At 35.2% G+C, this 18607-nt stretch overlaps 1 protein-coding gene across 3 annotated transcripts; it reads right to left on the minus strand.

Annotated features, from left to right (window-relative positions):
• Positions 1-822: 822 nt before the first annotated feature.
• On the minus strand, positions 823-10589 carry LOC110462620 (transcription cofactor vestigial-like protein 2). 3 transcript variants are annotated; one of them, XM_021516658.1, is made up of 4 exons: positions 10361-10589; positions 8880-9168; positions 2336-2746; positions 823-2080 (listed from the first exon to the last, which is right to left on the minus strand). In XM_021516658.1, exons 1-4 carry the CDS (start codon positions 10436-10438, stop codon positions 2034-2036), a joined length of 825 nt encoding a protein of 274 aa, XP_021372333.1. In that variant the 5' UTR covers positions 10439-10589; the 3' UTR covers positions 823-2033. The 3 variants fall into 3 exon arrangements, with proteins under 3 accessions (XP_021372333.1, XP_021372335.1, XP_021372334.1); XM_021516660.1 differs by lacking the exon at positions 10361-10589 and adding an exon at positions 10120-10161; XM_021516659.1 differs by lacking the exon at positions 10361-10589 and adding an exon at positions 9353-9680.
• Positions 10590-18607: the final 8018 nt, after the last annotated feature.

The raw sequence follows: 18607 nt of genomic DNA on the forward strand, positions 1-18607 counted from the left end.
ATTATAACTTACTTTAATTTATCTATTGTATTATAACTAACTATACTTTATCTATTGTATTATAAGTTACTGTAATTTATCTTTTTTATTATAACTAACTGTAATTTATCTATCGATCATAACTTACTGTAATTTATCTTTTGTATCATAAGTTACTGTAATTTATCTATTGTATCATAACTTACTGTTATTTATCTATTGTATCATAACTTACTGTGATAGATTTATCAGTTTGGTAAAATGGTACTTGGCTTCATATATTGTAATGTAACAAAGTGAATTGTTCCTTAGTTGATTAGGAATATTGTCCGTTTTGACGTGGGTCACATGTTTACGTGTAGTTAGTCAAACACAGGGAAGCATACGTACATACCCTTTCCATGTTATCCTTTGTCGGTTGGATCGGTTTCACATTGTAAAACAAATATTTTCTCATTCAAAAATGAATTGCAGAATGAAAATTATGAGAAAAAATCTAATGATGTTAAAGTTATGTTACTGAGAAGTGGGTATTATTTTACACCATGTATCTCGATGGATTCGGTCAATACTAGGGTAGGAATGCATTAAATATATGATATATCTATGGGTCGGCGTTCTCAGCAATATCAAACTGCCACACGAAGTCTAACCTACGACCTTAGAGGTACACCTATACACCCCCAACCTAATAACAAATTTACACCTTTACCCCACCTTGCATACAAATCTACACCTGTCCGACACCTTACATACATATTTACACCTGTCTAACACCTTACATACAAATTAACACCTGTCCTACACCTTACAAACAAATTTACACCTGTCCGACACCTTGCATACATATTTACACCTGTCCCATACATTACATACAAATTAACACATGTCCTACACCTTAAACACAAATGTACACATGTCCGACACTTTACTTACATATTTACACCTGCCCCATACCTTACATACAGATTAACACATGTTCTACACCTTACACACAAATGTACACCTGTCCGACACTTTATTTACATATTTACACCTGCCCCATACCTTACTTACAAATTAACACCTGTCCTACACCTTACATACATATTTACACCTGCCCTACACGTTACATACAAATTAACACCTTACCTACACCATATATACATATTTACACCTGTCCCACACCTTACATACATATTTACACCTATAGCACACCTTACATACATATTTACACTTGTACCCCACCTTACATACATATTTACACCTGTACCCCACCTTATAAACACATCTACACGTGTCCTTAACATTACATACGCATGTACAGGTACAACAGTATTATAAGGGGTTATCTGAATTTAACCGTTCATATTGTACAATATTCGGGGACTATGATCGTTTACATGCGAAAACGTATCGAGACCTGGATTAGGCAGGGAATACACTCGTATCCTAATTTACATTATTACCCCGTTTTATGACGGTTAAATATATGTATTATTTGTTTCTGTAACGCTTTGTAGCACTTTGCAAAAATAAAATGTCGTGCAATATTCTGTATGTTCAAGGAATGCGATTTGTTTATAATGTAAAACATCCTTCAAACATTGTACAATATGAACGATTCTCTGGGGAGTAAAACAGAAGCTGACATGACCTTCTGACCTGTATCTACCCTTTACACCGGTAAGCTTGTGACACCTTAACACACCTATCAACAATCACTAATATCAGATAGCTGGAACAGAGACTAACATGTTTACCAAATTGTGTTTTAATGTTCCTAACTAAAAGGTGCGATGTTCCAAATGTATCTGAATTATTCGACGCCGTCTTCTGAATTCACGTGAAATGTAACTGGTGTCACATTAGTTACGTGTCCAGTAACATGTCTGTCGTTCGAAATCCTCGCATGTGCACAGTTACGTCTCTGTTGATGAAGATCGTGATTTATCCTAATGCGGGTAGACGTGAATTGTATCGTTATGAATACTAAGAAAGACCCACGTGAGATCAATGTCACATAGCACATGCGCACTTGACACCGGAAGTTTGTTCTTGACATTGTAAAAATGTCACCAACAGAGTTCTCTTCGTGCCGACTGAAGCTGGTACTCCAGACCTGGAAAAGCAAAATGGCAATGATAAATGGATAATGCTGTTTGAACAAGTGTTCACGGCTTTGTTACGGAACTTTGTACACCTTGAAGCTGATCACAATAAAGAATCTGACGAACCCATGTGTTAATAAGCACTTTTAGCCAGTTTCGCAAATACCAGTATATAAAGTATTATGGTTGTTCTTACAGAAAGAGTATTTTAAATGAAAGGTGAAAATAACATAACAATAGAAAACATGTGTTAGGGCTGTACTTACCAGAAACGGTGCTTTCAATGTTGCTTTTTGACGGGAAATCCATGCCTAATCGTGAAAGTCCATAGTAACCGCTAGATCCGCTAAGGGGATCCATGTTTTTGGAAAAGTCAAATTTGGACGGTCTGGAATCATAGCTGCCGGGGAACACAAATGATTGGTATGGATTACTCAACTTGCTGGAAGTGTCTAGGGACGGGTAGGACAAACTTTGTCCGATGTCCGAGTGTCCGTGGGAGGGAAGGCGGTACGGCCAGTTGTTCTGTAGAGAGTACCATGAGGGACTGAAGTACGTGTCCCTGGAGTAATCCAGTCCGCCCCCCGAGGGCCCCAATGGGTTGGTGGTGGCTGGGGGACGGTATGTACTGTTCCAGAAAGATGGCGGTAATTTCCGGTGACACATAAGTGGTTTATCTGTCGAAGCAGAAGTAAAGAAACAGTTTGTTATTTTTACTTTTCAACAATTACTTTACTCGAGAAGCTCCAACAGATCCAGGAGAACAATACAACTTGATATCAATCGCGTTAGAATCCACACTGCTTAAAATGTCGTATGTGAAACAGTTCATGTACATACATAAATCGTTAAAGATGTAGATTATAATGACGATTACAACACCTAAAAGGTGTTTTGTACTGTAATTGTAAGTTGTAATTCTAAATATTTTTTTTTTTTTTTTTTAAATAAGTTACAACCTGTAAGTAGTCAAAAATCCAGAGAGTCTACTTCAACACTTATACTGACGTGAAACATTAAACTTATTTACAAGTTTCAAGTTTTATTCGAACTTTAGGCCAATGGCCCATCAGTATACAATACTTATTATACACAAATCGTGGACAATGTACAGAGAATGAAGACAATCAAATTCCATTATAATACCCTTAATTTGTTTGCCGCATAGATGAATTTTCCTACTATACACAATTCTTTAATATTATGGACACTCAATAACTGAACGGCTTTAAACACAGATGTTTTTTTCAAATAATAGCTTTTGATAAAACGTGATCTGAGATTTTGGAATTTAGAACAGACTAATAAAAAATGAAATTCGTCCTCTACTTCGGAGGGGGAGTTACACTGTTTACAATATCTACGTTCTCTATGTATATTATTATACCTTCCAACTTCTACAGCCAAAGAATGTATAGATGTACGGATTCTAGTTAAACAAATGCGGTATATCATTGGTATATATTTTGTGAAGTAAAATTGTAATGATTCTCCAAAATCAATGATATTTTTATACAATAAACATTTTCTGAGAGTTTTCCATTCAGGCCCTTAGGGATTGTATGCCTTGATCAAAAATTCTTTGTTTTATCAATGGTAATAACACATTTTGCTGAGAAATACATGGATTTAACCAAATATCACTAAGACCTAGATTATTCAATTCATCTCTTACTGCTTTAGCTCAGTTGAAATCAATTTTACTACAACATTTTAATAAAAATCTATAGGAAGTGGATATGATACAATTTTCAGTTTTTAAGATCTTAAACCAATATTTCATCATTCTATTTTTTCTCATACAAACTAGGGGTTATCGTCCCAATTCAAGATATACCATATTGTACATGTTCAATATCTGGAGCTTTGTGCATACACCAAATTTCACTTGCATAAAAAAGGATATTGCTTACATATGTATCGAAAAGATGTAGCATAGTTTTTACATTTAAGTTTAATGATGAACACTTTCAAAATTTTGCAAACATAGCTTTTCGTCTTTGGATAGCTTATTGATTTTGGATAGAAGTGAATTTATTATTGTAATTTAGAATAACACCTAGGTAAGGAAAATGATCCACACATTCGACTTTACTTCCTTTGTAATACCATTTTTCATCGTTATGTAATCTTCCACCTTTTCTAATAACTACAATTTTTGTTTTTTCCGTATTTACAGCTAAACTCCATTTTGTAGAGTATTCAAAAAGGCTATCAAGAAGAGTCTGCAGGCCCTGTACAGATACCGAAAACCAACTCATCTGCGTACATTAATAGAAACAAACTTAACTCACCGAAGTCGTAATATGTTGCACCGTTTTCAATAAAGGACATTTCAAAATCATTGATAAAAAGTGAAAACAGTAATGGTGACAAAATTTCCCCTTGCAATAAACCGACATTGATTTCAAAAAAGTTAGAGCATTTCCCATTAATTGAAACACAGGATTTGACTGATTTATAAAGCGACTTAATAACAGAAAACATTTTCCCTCGAATACCAAGCCTAGTCAACTTGCGCCATAAGCTTAACCTGTCGAAAAAATCAAATGTTTTGCGAAAATCTGCAAAACAACAATACAATCTTTTCCTAGATGACAATGTTTTTGTTATAATAGTTAATAAAGCATTCATTTAACAAACCATCCAGTCTATGTGCTTTGCCACATTTCAAATTTCGAATAGCAGATCATACTTCATTAAAAAGAATTGGTGCATGTCTTTGTAAAAGTATCAACACAGGTATCAATAGAGTCTTATTTACAATCGATGACTTTTCCCCCAAAAAGGTTGATTTGACGACTTATTGTGTCACCGAATTTATCGAATGTAAATAATTTTTCAACGTACAGTATCGGTCTAGAAGTAGACTATCTGGATTATAATGTATTATAACTCATAGGTACGTACCGGACACAAATCAATGTAACATATGTTGTTAAAAGATTATTAACTTTTTCCAAACCTGTCAATAGGTTTTGAACTTCTTTTGTCTGGTATAGTATTTCTTATTTCCCGTTAACGTATATTTTACAACGAAGATGATGACGTAAAAAACAAACACAGAAAGACAGATTTACTGATTTGTTTTAATCACAGTAATTTGAATTAGGAATTTAATTGTCTAAATGGTTGTTTGCGCATTCACATCAATTGAGGTGATTTTGTTATGAAGGTAATAATAATATTGATCGAACTTCGGAAATGCTATCAAAAGCTAAGAAAAGAGGCAAATATAATATTCATTCACATGTTATTGAACATGATAAATACGTCGTACAAACATGTCATACATTAGATATTAACACGTCAGACATTTAATGTAAATACGTCATATTGTGATTTGACACAAACACGTCATATTTAGAATATAATAACGTTATACATTAATATTAACACGTCATACATTTAATATAAACAATGTACCGTGATTCAATATCAACACGTCAAATATATTTAATATAAAAACGTTAAAAAATATTATAAACTCGTCATTTAATATAAAAACGTCATACATTAATATAAACACGTCATACATTTAATACAAACACGTCATATATTTATTAAACACACATCACATATTTAATACAAACACGCCATATATTTTATATAAAGACGTCATATAAATGTAAATGTATATTTAATACAGATGACAAAACTAGATTTTACTATCATTGTTACGATAAAATAAGAAGCTTTATGTTGGTGAAAAAAATCATGTTTAATACTTAACTTGTGAACAGAAATACGTATTAGCATATCAAGATATAAAGAAATTTTAGAAATGCTAAGTGAAAATGATATAAGTATTCTTAACGTAAGTTACAAGTGGCCCGGTTTATCATACAGTCATCATGAAGATAGAGTATCTCCTGTTTACCACCCATGTAAAGTTTAATCTGATGATGACTAGGACGCGTCGTTTCTGATATTTATTCCCAAGTTCGAGCTCCGCCACCGAAACTCTTACCGAAGTGAAGGGAAGCGGTCGAATGCTCTGTTAGCCCCAGGGAGCCATGTTATGCTGTGGAGCCGAGGGTAAAGTTTATCAGCTGTTCACGATTAATCCTAGCTAGGTGATAATTGACAAATACGATGCCATAAGTCTTATCGTTCGTGAAAGCTCCCAATGAAATTGAAACGAATAAGGTAGCATATACTGTAACAATATTAGCCGTGATGGTAAGAGGGCATTCCCACATCTACTTACTCCCTTGTATAGACGTGAGTTTTATATAGAGGGAAGAGGGCATTCCCACATCTACTTACTCCCTTGTATAGACGTGAGTTTTATATAGAGGGAAGAGGGCATTCCCACATCTACTTACTCCCTTGTATAGACGTGAGTTTTATATAGAGGGAAGAGGGCATTCCCACATCTACTTACTCCCTTGTATAGACGCGAGTTTTATATAGAGGGAAGAGGGCATTCCCACATCTACTTACTCCCTTGTATAGACGTGAGTTTTATATAGAGGGAAGAGGGCATTCCCACATCTACTTACTCCCTTGTATAGACGTGAGTTTTATATAGAGGGAAGAGGGCATTCCCACATCTACTTACTCCCTTGTGTAGACGTGAGTTTTATATAGAGGGAAGAGGGCATTCCCACATCTACTTACTCCCTTGTATAGACGCGAGTTTTATATAGAGGGAAGAGGGCATTCCCACATCTACTTACTCCCTTGTATAGACGCGAGTTTTATATAGAGGGAAGAGGGCATTCCCACATCTACTTACTCCCTTGTGTAGACGTGAGTTTTATATAGAGGGAAGAGGGCATTCCCACATCTACTTACTCCCTTGTGTAGACGTGAGTTTTATATAGAGGGAAGAGGGCATTCCCACATCTACTTACTCCCTTGTATAGACGCGAGTTTTATATAGAGGGAAGAGGGCATTCCCACATCTACTTACTCCCTTGTATAGACGCGAGTTTTATATAGAGGGAAGAGGGCATTCCCACATCTACTTACTCCCTTGTATAGACGTGAGTTTTATATAGAGGGAAGAGGGCATTCCCACATCTACTTACTCCCTTGTGTAGACGTGAGTTTTATATAGAGGGAAGAGGGCATTCCCACATCTACTTACTCCCTTGTGTAGACGTGAGTTTTATATAGAGGGAAGAGGGCATTCCCACATCTACTTACTCCCTTGTGTAGACGTGAGTTTTATATAGAGGGAAGAGGGCATTCCCACATCTACTTACTCCCTTGTATAGACGTGAGTTTTATATAGAGGGAAGAGGGCATTCCCACATCTACTTACTCCCTTGTATAGACGTGAGTTTTATATAGAGGGAAGAGGGCATTCCCACATCTACTTACTCCCTTGTATAGACGTGAGTTTTATATAGAGGGAAGAGGGCATTCCCACATCTACTTACTCCCTTGTATAGACGCGAGTTTTATATAGAGGGAAGAGGGCATTCCCACATCTACTTACTCCCTTGTGTAGACGTGAGTTTTATATAGAGGGAAGAGGGCATTCCCACATCTACTTACTCCCTTGTATAGACGCGAGTTTTATATAGAGGGAAGAGGGCATTCCCACATCTACTTACTCCCTTGTATAGACGTGTCTACTTACTCCCATGTATGGACGTGTCTACTTACTCCCTTGTATAGACGTGTCTACTGACTCCCTTGTATAGACGTGTCTACTTACTCCCTTGTATGGACGTGTCTACTTACTCCCTTGTATAGACGTGTCTACTGACTCCCTTGTATAGACGTGTCTACTTACTCCCATGTATGGACGTGTCTACTTACTCCCATGTATAGACGTGTGTACTTACTCCCATGTATAGACGTAATTATATAAATACTTTTTTCCTCACATTGAAACAAAAAGACGAAACAGAGGTAGACGTGTCTACTTACTCCCTTGTATAGACGTATCTACTTACTCCCATGTATAGACGTGTCTACTTACTTCCATGTATAGACGTGTCTACTTACTCCCATGTAAAGACGTGTCTACTTACTCCCATGTATAGACGTGTCTCCTTACTCCCATGTATAGACGTGTCTACTTACTCCCATGTATAGACGTAATTATATAAATACTTTTTTCCTCACATTGAAACAAAAAGACGAAACAGAGGAAAATTCTGATTGATATTACAAGTATGAATATTTTAACCATCTTTATTTAAATCAGGCAACACTGAACACTTGTAGTATATACACGGCATTAAGGAGAATTGGCACCATAACGCTACAAAATTGGGACACAAGTCTTATCCGATCTGTCTAGTAGAACGAACGTGGACAACAAAATATACTATTTTAGGTAACGTAGTGCGTAGAAAACGTACTGATAATATACGTCCTAAGTTGTAAGGAGTTATAAGGATTGCTATTATCCTCAATTCAATCCCTAAGTTGTATTCATGAGTTATAAGGATTGCTATTATCCTCAATTCAATCCCTAAGTTGTATTAATGAGTTATGAGGATTGCTAGTATCCTCAATTCAATCTTCGCAGATTATGAAAATAAAATAGAAGTAAGAAAAATCAATGGTAAATAAACTGAAGAGCAACATAAATATTAACAAGTAGACAAATGTTCATAACAACTTCACGGAAACCTTTTATCATTTTGAATGTTTTTTGTGCTCTGGCATGTCTACGTAGTATTAGAGATCAGGAACGATCTAAAAGCAACACTAAACCATTTCTCCTGGTTATCGACGGACAATCAACCTTTTTTCTCTTTAGCTGTCATTAGCTTCAGATTGATGTTCTTGGTGAATTTACTGGAAGTAAAGCAGTTATATAAATGTGTGAAGAAGTAAGCTCACCTGTTTTACGGAGGGGCGTCGTACCTCGGTCGGCCGTGAAGCTGCTCGGCTGACTAAGCGCACGTGAAAAATGTTCGTCCACGACTGTCGCAGTGTCGCCAGTGAAATAGTTCAATAGCACACAGTTCGGATTGACGTAGTGGGACGCCTTGGGCTGAGCCTCCATGTCAATGTTGGCGCTACCCACGTCAGCATTCCTGGTGACGTTAGTGTTGACACTTTCCGGAATGGAGGGGTATGCAGTGCTAGCGTGGTCATACACAGGCACACTTCCGGTAGAACCGTATTTCTGTGAGAAAAAAATATCGTTATGTCTTACACGATAGTTAAATTATTAAGTAAAATATTTATAAACAAAAAATTATATACATGTACATATTTATAAATAATACAGATCACAACCGTCTTATTTGACCTAAACTGTTACAAGGACGTAAAACCACCGACAATCGTTAACTGTTAAACATAATCACTTTTCTCAATTTAAATAAAATCTCCCTTGTCGGATATGTGTTACAAGTAACAGTCGCACATTCCAGCATGCGTGAGAAATGTAGTGGGTGGAGGAGTGACTCTCGTTTTAGCCTTACGACAGGCGTCCAATCGTGTTAAAAACCATCACGAAATAAATTATAAAAAGTCAGTGAATATATTCAAATATGGAAGAGGTGAAGTAGTCTGGGTGGCGTTATTTACAGATTACACGGAACGCATTCTACAGTAAGAGTCGTTCAGGATGTCAAGTCGGTATCATTTATTTCTAAACCATGGTTTTATTTAATTAATAACGTCTTCTGGTACACACAATGAACATTTTTTTCTCACAATCAAAACACAGTTTTTTTTATAAAACATTCCAGTTCTGAATTCATGAAATTATATTCCCGAGGAAATTTACTTCACAAAACCATCATAATTCCTGGAAGCAAGTTCATTAACATTATGAGCTGGGAGTGAATATGGTGTAAATCCAGGTGCGGTCCGAGTTCGATATATCTACACAAAAACTAGAATTTCACAAGTAAATCACACAAAATCCTACTGACGAGAAACGATGGTAACCTAGTGCCCGTGCGATAGGTGATCGGTGGTTTGACGCGCACTGTCCCACAACATTTGGTTTACGTATCGGAAAATATTTTTGCACATCGTATGAAATGAGGAAAGAAATGACCGTTATTCCTGGCTAAAATCTCAGACATCTCAAGGAATTTCTGTTGGTATCGGAGAAAATATTTACCGCAAACGTTTTACGAATCATGCCGTGTGTTACCCTACGCGCGTGGACCGATCGGTATGTTTGTACAGAAAGAGGAACTATGCGATCAGAAAGCGGAACTATGCAATCAGAAATTCCGACTTTCTTTTTAAACTATTTCTATTGGCACGTGCTTAGAGTGGAAGCTGAAAGAAGAAAGAAAATCAATTTCAAATGAAAATTCTTTATGATGGAAATATTTGAGACTTGCATGTGTACTTACCGATATGTCATTGGTGGAGGTTTTATGTGGAAAGTACGGAGGGTATAGTGGATACATCATATCAGCACAGTTACTCATTCCGCCGGATCCAAACTATTCAGAAATGCATTCTCGTGGAGTTTCTACCATTCTATAGCACATAACCTGTGTTTTTCTTTCAAGTCCTGAGAGGTAACAGAATAATTCAAGTATCTTTCTCATTTGTCGAAATCCGATAAGCTACATGTCAAAATGTGCACGCGAGCCACCCGCGCGGGATATTTGCATAAATCTGACATGTGTTGGTCCAATCATAAGTGTTGATGTATACAAGCCTCGCCCATTTTCCCTCAGCAGCAGTAACAGATAGCTATCGCGCGTCACTGTCACATCGTGTGCCTGTGTGCGACGGCGATGGAGTCTCGTATAGGTATATCTATACCTGTGTTTACTCTATCACGTACACAATCACAGGTGTAAACATCCCAGGTGTAAATAAATTTAACAGGTCTAATATCACATGGGTAATAACAATAGATAAGGTAGATAACAATATTTTATCTATCTATAACTGACCACATGGTTTTTTTTTTACATTTTGATATCATATTATTTTTTAAAATGTTTTTGCAAATTAAAACGCTTAACGTCAACCCGTCAGTAGCGCGGATGGTTGGCCCTGATGGTTTTGTTTTATAATAGAACAGTATAATAGACAAATAGATGGTTGACCCTAACGGTTTTGTTTTATAATCGAACAGCATAATAGACAAATAGATGGTTGGCCCTAACGGTTTTGTTTTATAATAGAACAGCATAATAGACAAATAGATGGTTGGCCCTAACGGTTTTGTTTTATAATAGAACAGCATAATAGACAAATAGATGGTTGGCCCTAACGGTTTTGTTTTATAATAGAACAGCATAATAGACAAATAGATGGTTGGCCCTAACGGTTTTGTTTTATAATAGAACAGCATAATAGACAAATAGATGGTTGGCCCTAACGGTTTTGTTTTATAATAGAACAGCATAATAGACAAATAGATGGTTGGCCCTAACGGTTTTGTTTTATAATAGAACAGCATAATAGACAAATAGATGGTTGGCCCTAACGGTTTTGTTTTATAATAGAACAGCATAATAGACAAATAGATGGTTGGCCCTAACGGTTTTGTTTTATAATAGAACAGCATAATAGACAAATAGATGGTTGGCCCTAACGGTTTTGTTTTATAATAGAACAGCATAATAGACAAATAGATGGTTGGCCCTAACGGTTTTGTTTTATAATAGAACAGCATAATAGACAAATAGATGGTTGGCCCTAACGGTTTTGTTTTATAATAGAACAGCATAATAGACAAATAGATGGTTGGCCCTAACGGTTTTGTTTTATAATAGAACAGCATAATAGACAAATAGATGGTTGGCCCTAACGGTTTTGTTTTATAATAGAACAGCATAATAGACAAATAGATGGTTGGCCCTAACGGTTTTGTTTTATAATAGAACAGCATAATAGACAAATAGATGGTTGGCCCTAACGGTTTTGTTTTATAATAGAACAGCATAATAGACAAATAGATGGTTGGCCCTAACGGTTTTGTTTTATAATAGAACAGCATAATAGACAAATAGATGGTTGGCCCTAACGGTTTTGTTTTATAATAGAACAGCATAATAGACAAATAGATGGTTGGCCCTAACGGTTTTGTTTTATAATAGAACAGCATAATAGACAAATAGATGGTTGGCCCTAACGGTTTTGTTTTATAATAGAACAGCATAATAGACAAATAGATGGTTGGCCCTAACGGTTTTGTTTTATAATAGAACAGCATAATAGACAAATAGATGGTTGGCCCTAACGGTTTTGTTTTATAATAGAACAGCATAATAGACAAATAGATGGTTGGCCCTAACGGTTTTGTTTTATAATAGAACAGCATAATAGACAAATAGATGGTTGGCCCTAACGGTTTTGTTTTATAATAGAACAGCATAATAGACAAATAGATGGTTGGCCCTAACGGTTTTGTTTTATAATAGAACAGCATAATAGACAAATAGATGGTTGGCCCTAACGGTTTTGTTTTATAATAGAACAGCATAATAGACAAATAGATGGTTGGCCCTAACGGTTTTGTTTTATAATAGAACAGCATAATAGACAAATAGATGGTTGGCCCTAACGGTTTTGTTTTATAATAGAACAGCATAATAGACAAATAGATGGTTGGCCCTAACGGTTTTGTTTTATAATAGAACAGCATAATAGACAAATAGATGGTTGGCCCTAACGGTTTTGTTTTATAATAGAACAGCATAATAGACAAATAGATGGTTGGCCCTAACGGTTTTGTTTTATAATAGAACAGCATAATAGACAAATAGATGGTTGGCCCTAACGGTTTTGTTTTATAATAGAACAGCATAATAGACAAATAGATGGTTGGCCCTAACGGTTTTGTTTTATAATAGAACAGCATAATAGACAAATAGATGGTTGGCCCTAACGGTTTTGTTTTATAATAGAACAGCATAATAGACAAATAGATGGTTGGCCCTAACGGTTTTGTTTTATAATAGAACAGCATAATAGACAAATAGATGGTTGGCCCTAACGGTTTTGTTTTATAATAGAACAGCATAATAGACAAATAGATGGTTGGCCCTAACGGTTTTGTTTTATAATAGAACAGCATAATAGACAAATAGATGGTTGGCCCTAACGGTTTTGTTTTATAATAGAACAGCATAATAGACAAATAGATGGTTGGCCCTAACGGTTTTGTTTTATAATAGAACAGCATAATAGACAAATAGATGGTTGGCCCTAACGGTTTTGTTTTATAATAGAACAGCATAATAGACAAATAGATGGTTGGCCCTAACGGTTTTGTTTTATAATAGAACAGCATAATAGACAAATAGATGGTTGGCCCTAACGGTTTTGTTTTATAATCGAACAGCATAATAGACAAATAGATGGTTGGCCCTAACGGTTTTGTTTTATAATCGAACAGCATAATAGACAAATAGATGGTTGGCCCTAACGGTTTTGTTTTATAATCGAACAGCATAATAGACAAATAGATGGTTGGCCCTAACGGTTTTGTTTTATAATCGAACAGCATAATAGACAAATAGATGGTTGGCCCTAACGGTTTTGTTTTATAATCGAACAGCATAATAGACAAATAGATGGTTGGCCCTAACGGTTTTGTTTTATAATCGAACAGCATAATAGACAAATAGATGGTTGGCCCTAACGGTTTTGTTTTATAATCGAACAGCATAATAGACAAATAGATGGTTGGCCCTAACGGTTTTGTTTTATAATCGAACAGCATAATAGACAAATAGATGGTTGGCCCTAACGGTTTTGTTTTATAATCGAACAGCATAATAGACAAATAGATGGTTGGCCCTAACGGTTTTGTTTTATAATCGAACAGCATAATAGACAAATAGATGGTTGGCCCTAACGGTTTTGTTTTATAATCGAACAGCATAATAGACAAATAGATGGTTGGCCCTAACGGTTTTGTTTTATAATCGAACAGCATAATAGACAAATAGATGGTTGGCCCTAACGGTTTTGTTTTATAATCGAACAGCATAATAGACAAATAGATGGTTGGCCCTAACGGTTTTGTTTTATAATCGAACAGCATAATAGACAAATAGATGGTTGGCCCTAACGGTTTTGTTTTATAATCGAACAGCATAATAGACAAATAGATGGTTGGCCCTAACGGTTTTGTTTTATAATCGAACAGCATAATAGACAAATAGATGGTTGGCCCTAACGGTTTTGTTTTATAATCGAACAGCATAATAGACAAATAGATGGTTGGCCCTAACGGTTTTGTTTTATAATCGAACAGCATAATAGACAAATAGATGGTTGGCCCTAACGGTTTTGTTTTATAATCGAACAGCATAATAGACAAATAGATGGTTGGCCCTAACGGTTTTGTTTTATAATCGAACAGCATAATAGACAAATAGATGGTTGGCCCTAACGGTTTTGTTTTATAATCGAACAGCATAATAGACAAATAGATGGTTGGCCCTAACGGTTTTGTTTTATAATCGAACAGCATAATAGACAAATAGATGGTTGGCCCTAACGGTTTTGTTTTATAATCGAACAGCATAATAGACAAATAGATGGTTGGCCCTAACGGTTTTGTTTTATAATAAAACAGTATAATAGAACAGTATAATAGAACAGTATAATAGACAAATAGATGGTTGGCCCTAACGGTTTTGTTTTATAATAGAACAGCATAATAGACAAATAGATGGTTGGCTCTAATGGTTTTGTTTTATAATAGGACAGTATAATAGAACAGTATAATAGAACAATATAATAGAACAGTATAATAGAACAGTGTAATAGAACAGTATAATAGAACAGTATAATAGAACAATATAATAGAACAGTATAATAGACAACAAAAGGTTTGACCGCACGTGTTAATAATACGTGTTATAATCGATAAAAAAAACCAACAAATTAACCATTGTTAAGATTTGCCCTTATATGTAATACTTTCTCTCTTACATTTTGTTTGTTCGAAAGTGTATATGTAACTACCATATTATGATTTGCTGGTTTGAAAGTTTGCCTTCCCTCCCAAATATACTTATATATTGTTACTATCCACAGATAAAATATTTGGTATAATTTGTCGGGCAAACCATCATCCAAATACGGTCAGACACACAAGCAGATCGACTCACGTATGACTTGGCTATATCTTTACTGCATGCTACCCTATTAATTATCACGTTTAGTTAATTAATAATTTAGAGGACCCTAGTGGTGAGGTTTGGTGTGGGTTTGACGGTAGGCCCCGGATCAGGACGAGATCTTATCTATTTTCACACAGACCAGGGAGATCCTACTGTTACACAGATCTGCGGAAAGATAACGGAACACCATTTTTTTGCGATCTTTATTCGTGATAGAGATTCGTTTTCGAAATTAAGTTTTGTGGAAATACAAACCTACTGTTAACACCATCAATTTCAATCATCACTTCAGTTATTCAATGATATTCCGAAACTGTTGGAAAACAATGTCACGAAGAAACATATATATTAATTTTACAACATAATCAGATGCTATCGAAGTCCGTGATTATATCTCCTTTGCATCTCATATATCACAAGTGGGCTTGTAACTCCAGTTTCACTTCTGGTCAAGTGGTCTGTATAGACTTGGGTATAATTGTAATTTACAGCTCTGGACGGTTGTGAATCAGGAGGNGGGGATAGGGGGGAGGGGGATAGGGAGTGGGAGTGGGAGAGGGTATCGGTTTCATGGCCAGGTCTGGCATGGATTATCACTGTCCTAGTGTATGACGGTTCTCGTGAGAGTGATATGTACGGGGGTACTACACCAACACTCTACAACGTAAACTACTTGATTGCCTATACATATATTTCAATTTCCTGGATTAATTCGACGAGCAAATTAAGTAATCAATATATACTATACTGACCAGTGTATTAATCCGAATGGTCAGTATATCCTTGGGTCTAGTAATGTCGTTAGCGTTTGCAACAGCAGCAACAGCAGCTGGTGTATATGGTAACAATTATATATAGCTCAAGGAATCGTTTCCTTGGCTTCGTGCGACTCAATAATGGATTTTGTTTTGATTTGTTTGTTTCTTTAAAGATCACCAAGTACTGTCTCGTCTGCATTAGCAGTACATGTTAAGTGGTTTAACAAGAAACATGATGTAGTCACCCTACATTTCAAGCCCTGATAAGTCATATTCAAAGACCCTTATAATCAATTAGAATCCATATTCCTTACTTGGATATATTGAAGTTGTGTATTAGCTATAAAAATGATGGATAACGCTGCAAACAAAGTCAATAATAAGGCATCAAGGCTGATGTCTTGATAGAAATAGTTCATCGGATTTGTAACATTTCAGTCTAGCTCTTTAGCGACCAAACCGAATACTGTGAAATGAAATATTATCTGAAGTTTATTTATATACCTAGGTCTTGTGGAGCTTAATTTCGTTTTACTAGCTATGGAGAGACATACCGGCATCAAATCAAGATGGATGTTGCCATGCGAAACGACTAAAATTAAATTCCACGGTAATATAGTCTAGCAGATTGTATGTAAGAAAAGAACGGCTAAGTTACCTAAATCGATAAATGAAAGTTAGAGGATGTCCCATTTCATAACACTCTGTGATGTTATTTATGCGCTAGACATGTAATAAACACTGAAACTGAATAGTGGTATAATGTGTGTAACAGGTCTAGCTTTTTATAATAAAATTAAATGTTACGAAAGGACACTTCAGGTAAAGTTACGGTATTCATTTCTACAGGTATCGGTAAAACATGTAACTTGGGTATTCCACTATTATTTTTGTACATTCACATAGCCACAATCATCTTGTTTTGAGGCCGTCATACCTCTAGATCTCCACAGCTAGTAACAGAGAAATTGAGCTCTACATCACCTAGGTATATAAATGAACTGAAGATGATTTGTCATTGTGTAGCTTTCAGTTTGGTCGTTAACGAGATTGACATTTTACATGCATAACCCTGTGAACTATTGTTATGAAGAGATCAGCCTTAACGCTGTACCATTGACTAAGTTAACCTCGCTACGGAACATTCAATAACTAATATACAATGTACACGTTCAATATATCAAAATAACGTATATGGATTCCGTTTTTTAGTTGGGGTCTTTAAATATGATTTATCAGGGGGTTGGAATTTAGGGTACCTATGGTTGTCCTGATTGATTATCTTAAATGTTTAATTTACTGAACGCATCAGTTATAAAAAATCGCGTGAATATCAGGTTATAAAATGTGTTTGAAAACATTTATTTTTGCACTTAAGGACACTCAATACACTGTAATAATATATAAATTGGTTCGACAATCCTTTTAACATGAGGTCAAAACCAAGGTCAAATAAATATTGTTTTTGATAATTATTGTTGATGGAAATAAGATATATATGCTTTCCATGTCTTATGTCTGATTATTGTGAAAGATGAGACTATATTGATCAAGGATTATTAACCGATGAAATGATGATTTCGCTTTGAGGTCAAATGCTAACTTCTTGACTATTCAAAACAGATTTAACCTCCTTTAAACCTAAAGAAGGATAAAATAATATTACAAAAACATGGCTACTGCAAAACCAATGAAAATTTAAGAATCAATCGCAACTTTAGTTAAGAGTTAAACAAAAGTGAAAAATTTGGACATTTTTCATGAAATCTGCATAAAAGGGTGCATGACAGGGTGTCGTTCTAACCCCCATAACTTCTTGTTTTCCTCTGAAAAATATCTTTATTTTTTGTAGCATGGATATAATTTATTTTATATACCAATTTAAAAAAGAATTCGTTGACACAATTTTTTTCTATTCGACTTTGCTATCATTTATTTGCGAAATTTTACCGAAGCCAGTTGCAGGCATATTGCAAAAAAGGGAAGCAGTTTTGAAAAAAAAAGATTTTTTAAAAAATTATTATGTCTAAAATATTTCAAAATATTCATTTATCATATTTTTCTCAGATAAATTCAAAAAAATATATATGGATTTTTGGCGGGTACCTTAATGACTTATAAAGGGCAAAATAATGAAAAAAATAGCCTGGAAACATATTCTCAACTTTTGATATTTTGTTAGGTACACCCCAAAGAACAATATATGCGAAATTAAAAAAAAACATTGGCTAGATTTTGTTTTGCCTCAAGTGTCCTTCTCTACCATAAAGGGCAGTGCGTTTATATATTTAACATTCGCCTATATACAGACTGTAGATGTACCCTCACTATCATACAGGTAAACTCCCGCACCTCTATGTATAGCAAAATAAGATGACATAATATATCACACACATTTATCTGTCAATCAAATGGAAGAAGGACATTTCTTATTTTTCTACAAACTGCGAAATCTGTCTTCTAGTGTTTGGAAAAAAATAAAAAATAAAAAAAAACAAACAAACCGTATCATTAAACATGACTTCGAGATAAGAACGAGTGTCTTGTATTTCGAGCTACTGTTTTATCATTATTTTTAATTCAATGTACAAAATCTCAGCTTTTCGAGTACTGAGAGTTAATCTTTACAATACCCTTCAAAGGTATTTGGCGCAGTATGAAAGCCTTCTCGCTATCATTTGCAAGAGAAAAAAACTCTGTATAAAAATTTAAAACAGTGAGTTCACTCCTAATTTAACCGACG

The sequence above is a fragment of the Mizuhopecten yessoensis genome, unplaced genomic scaffold (assembly GCF_002113885.1).
Source record: "Mizuhopecten yessoensis strain PY_sf001 unplaced genomic scaffold, ASM211388v2 scaffold10813, whole genome shotgun sequence".
Lineage (NCBI taxonomy): Eukaryota > Metazoa > Mollusca > Bivalvia > Pectinida > Pectinidae > Mizuhopecten > Mizuhopecten yessoensis.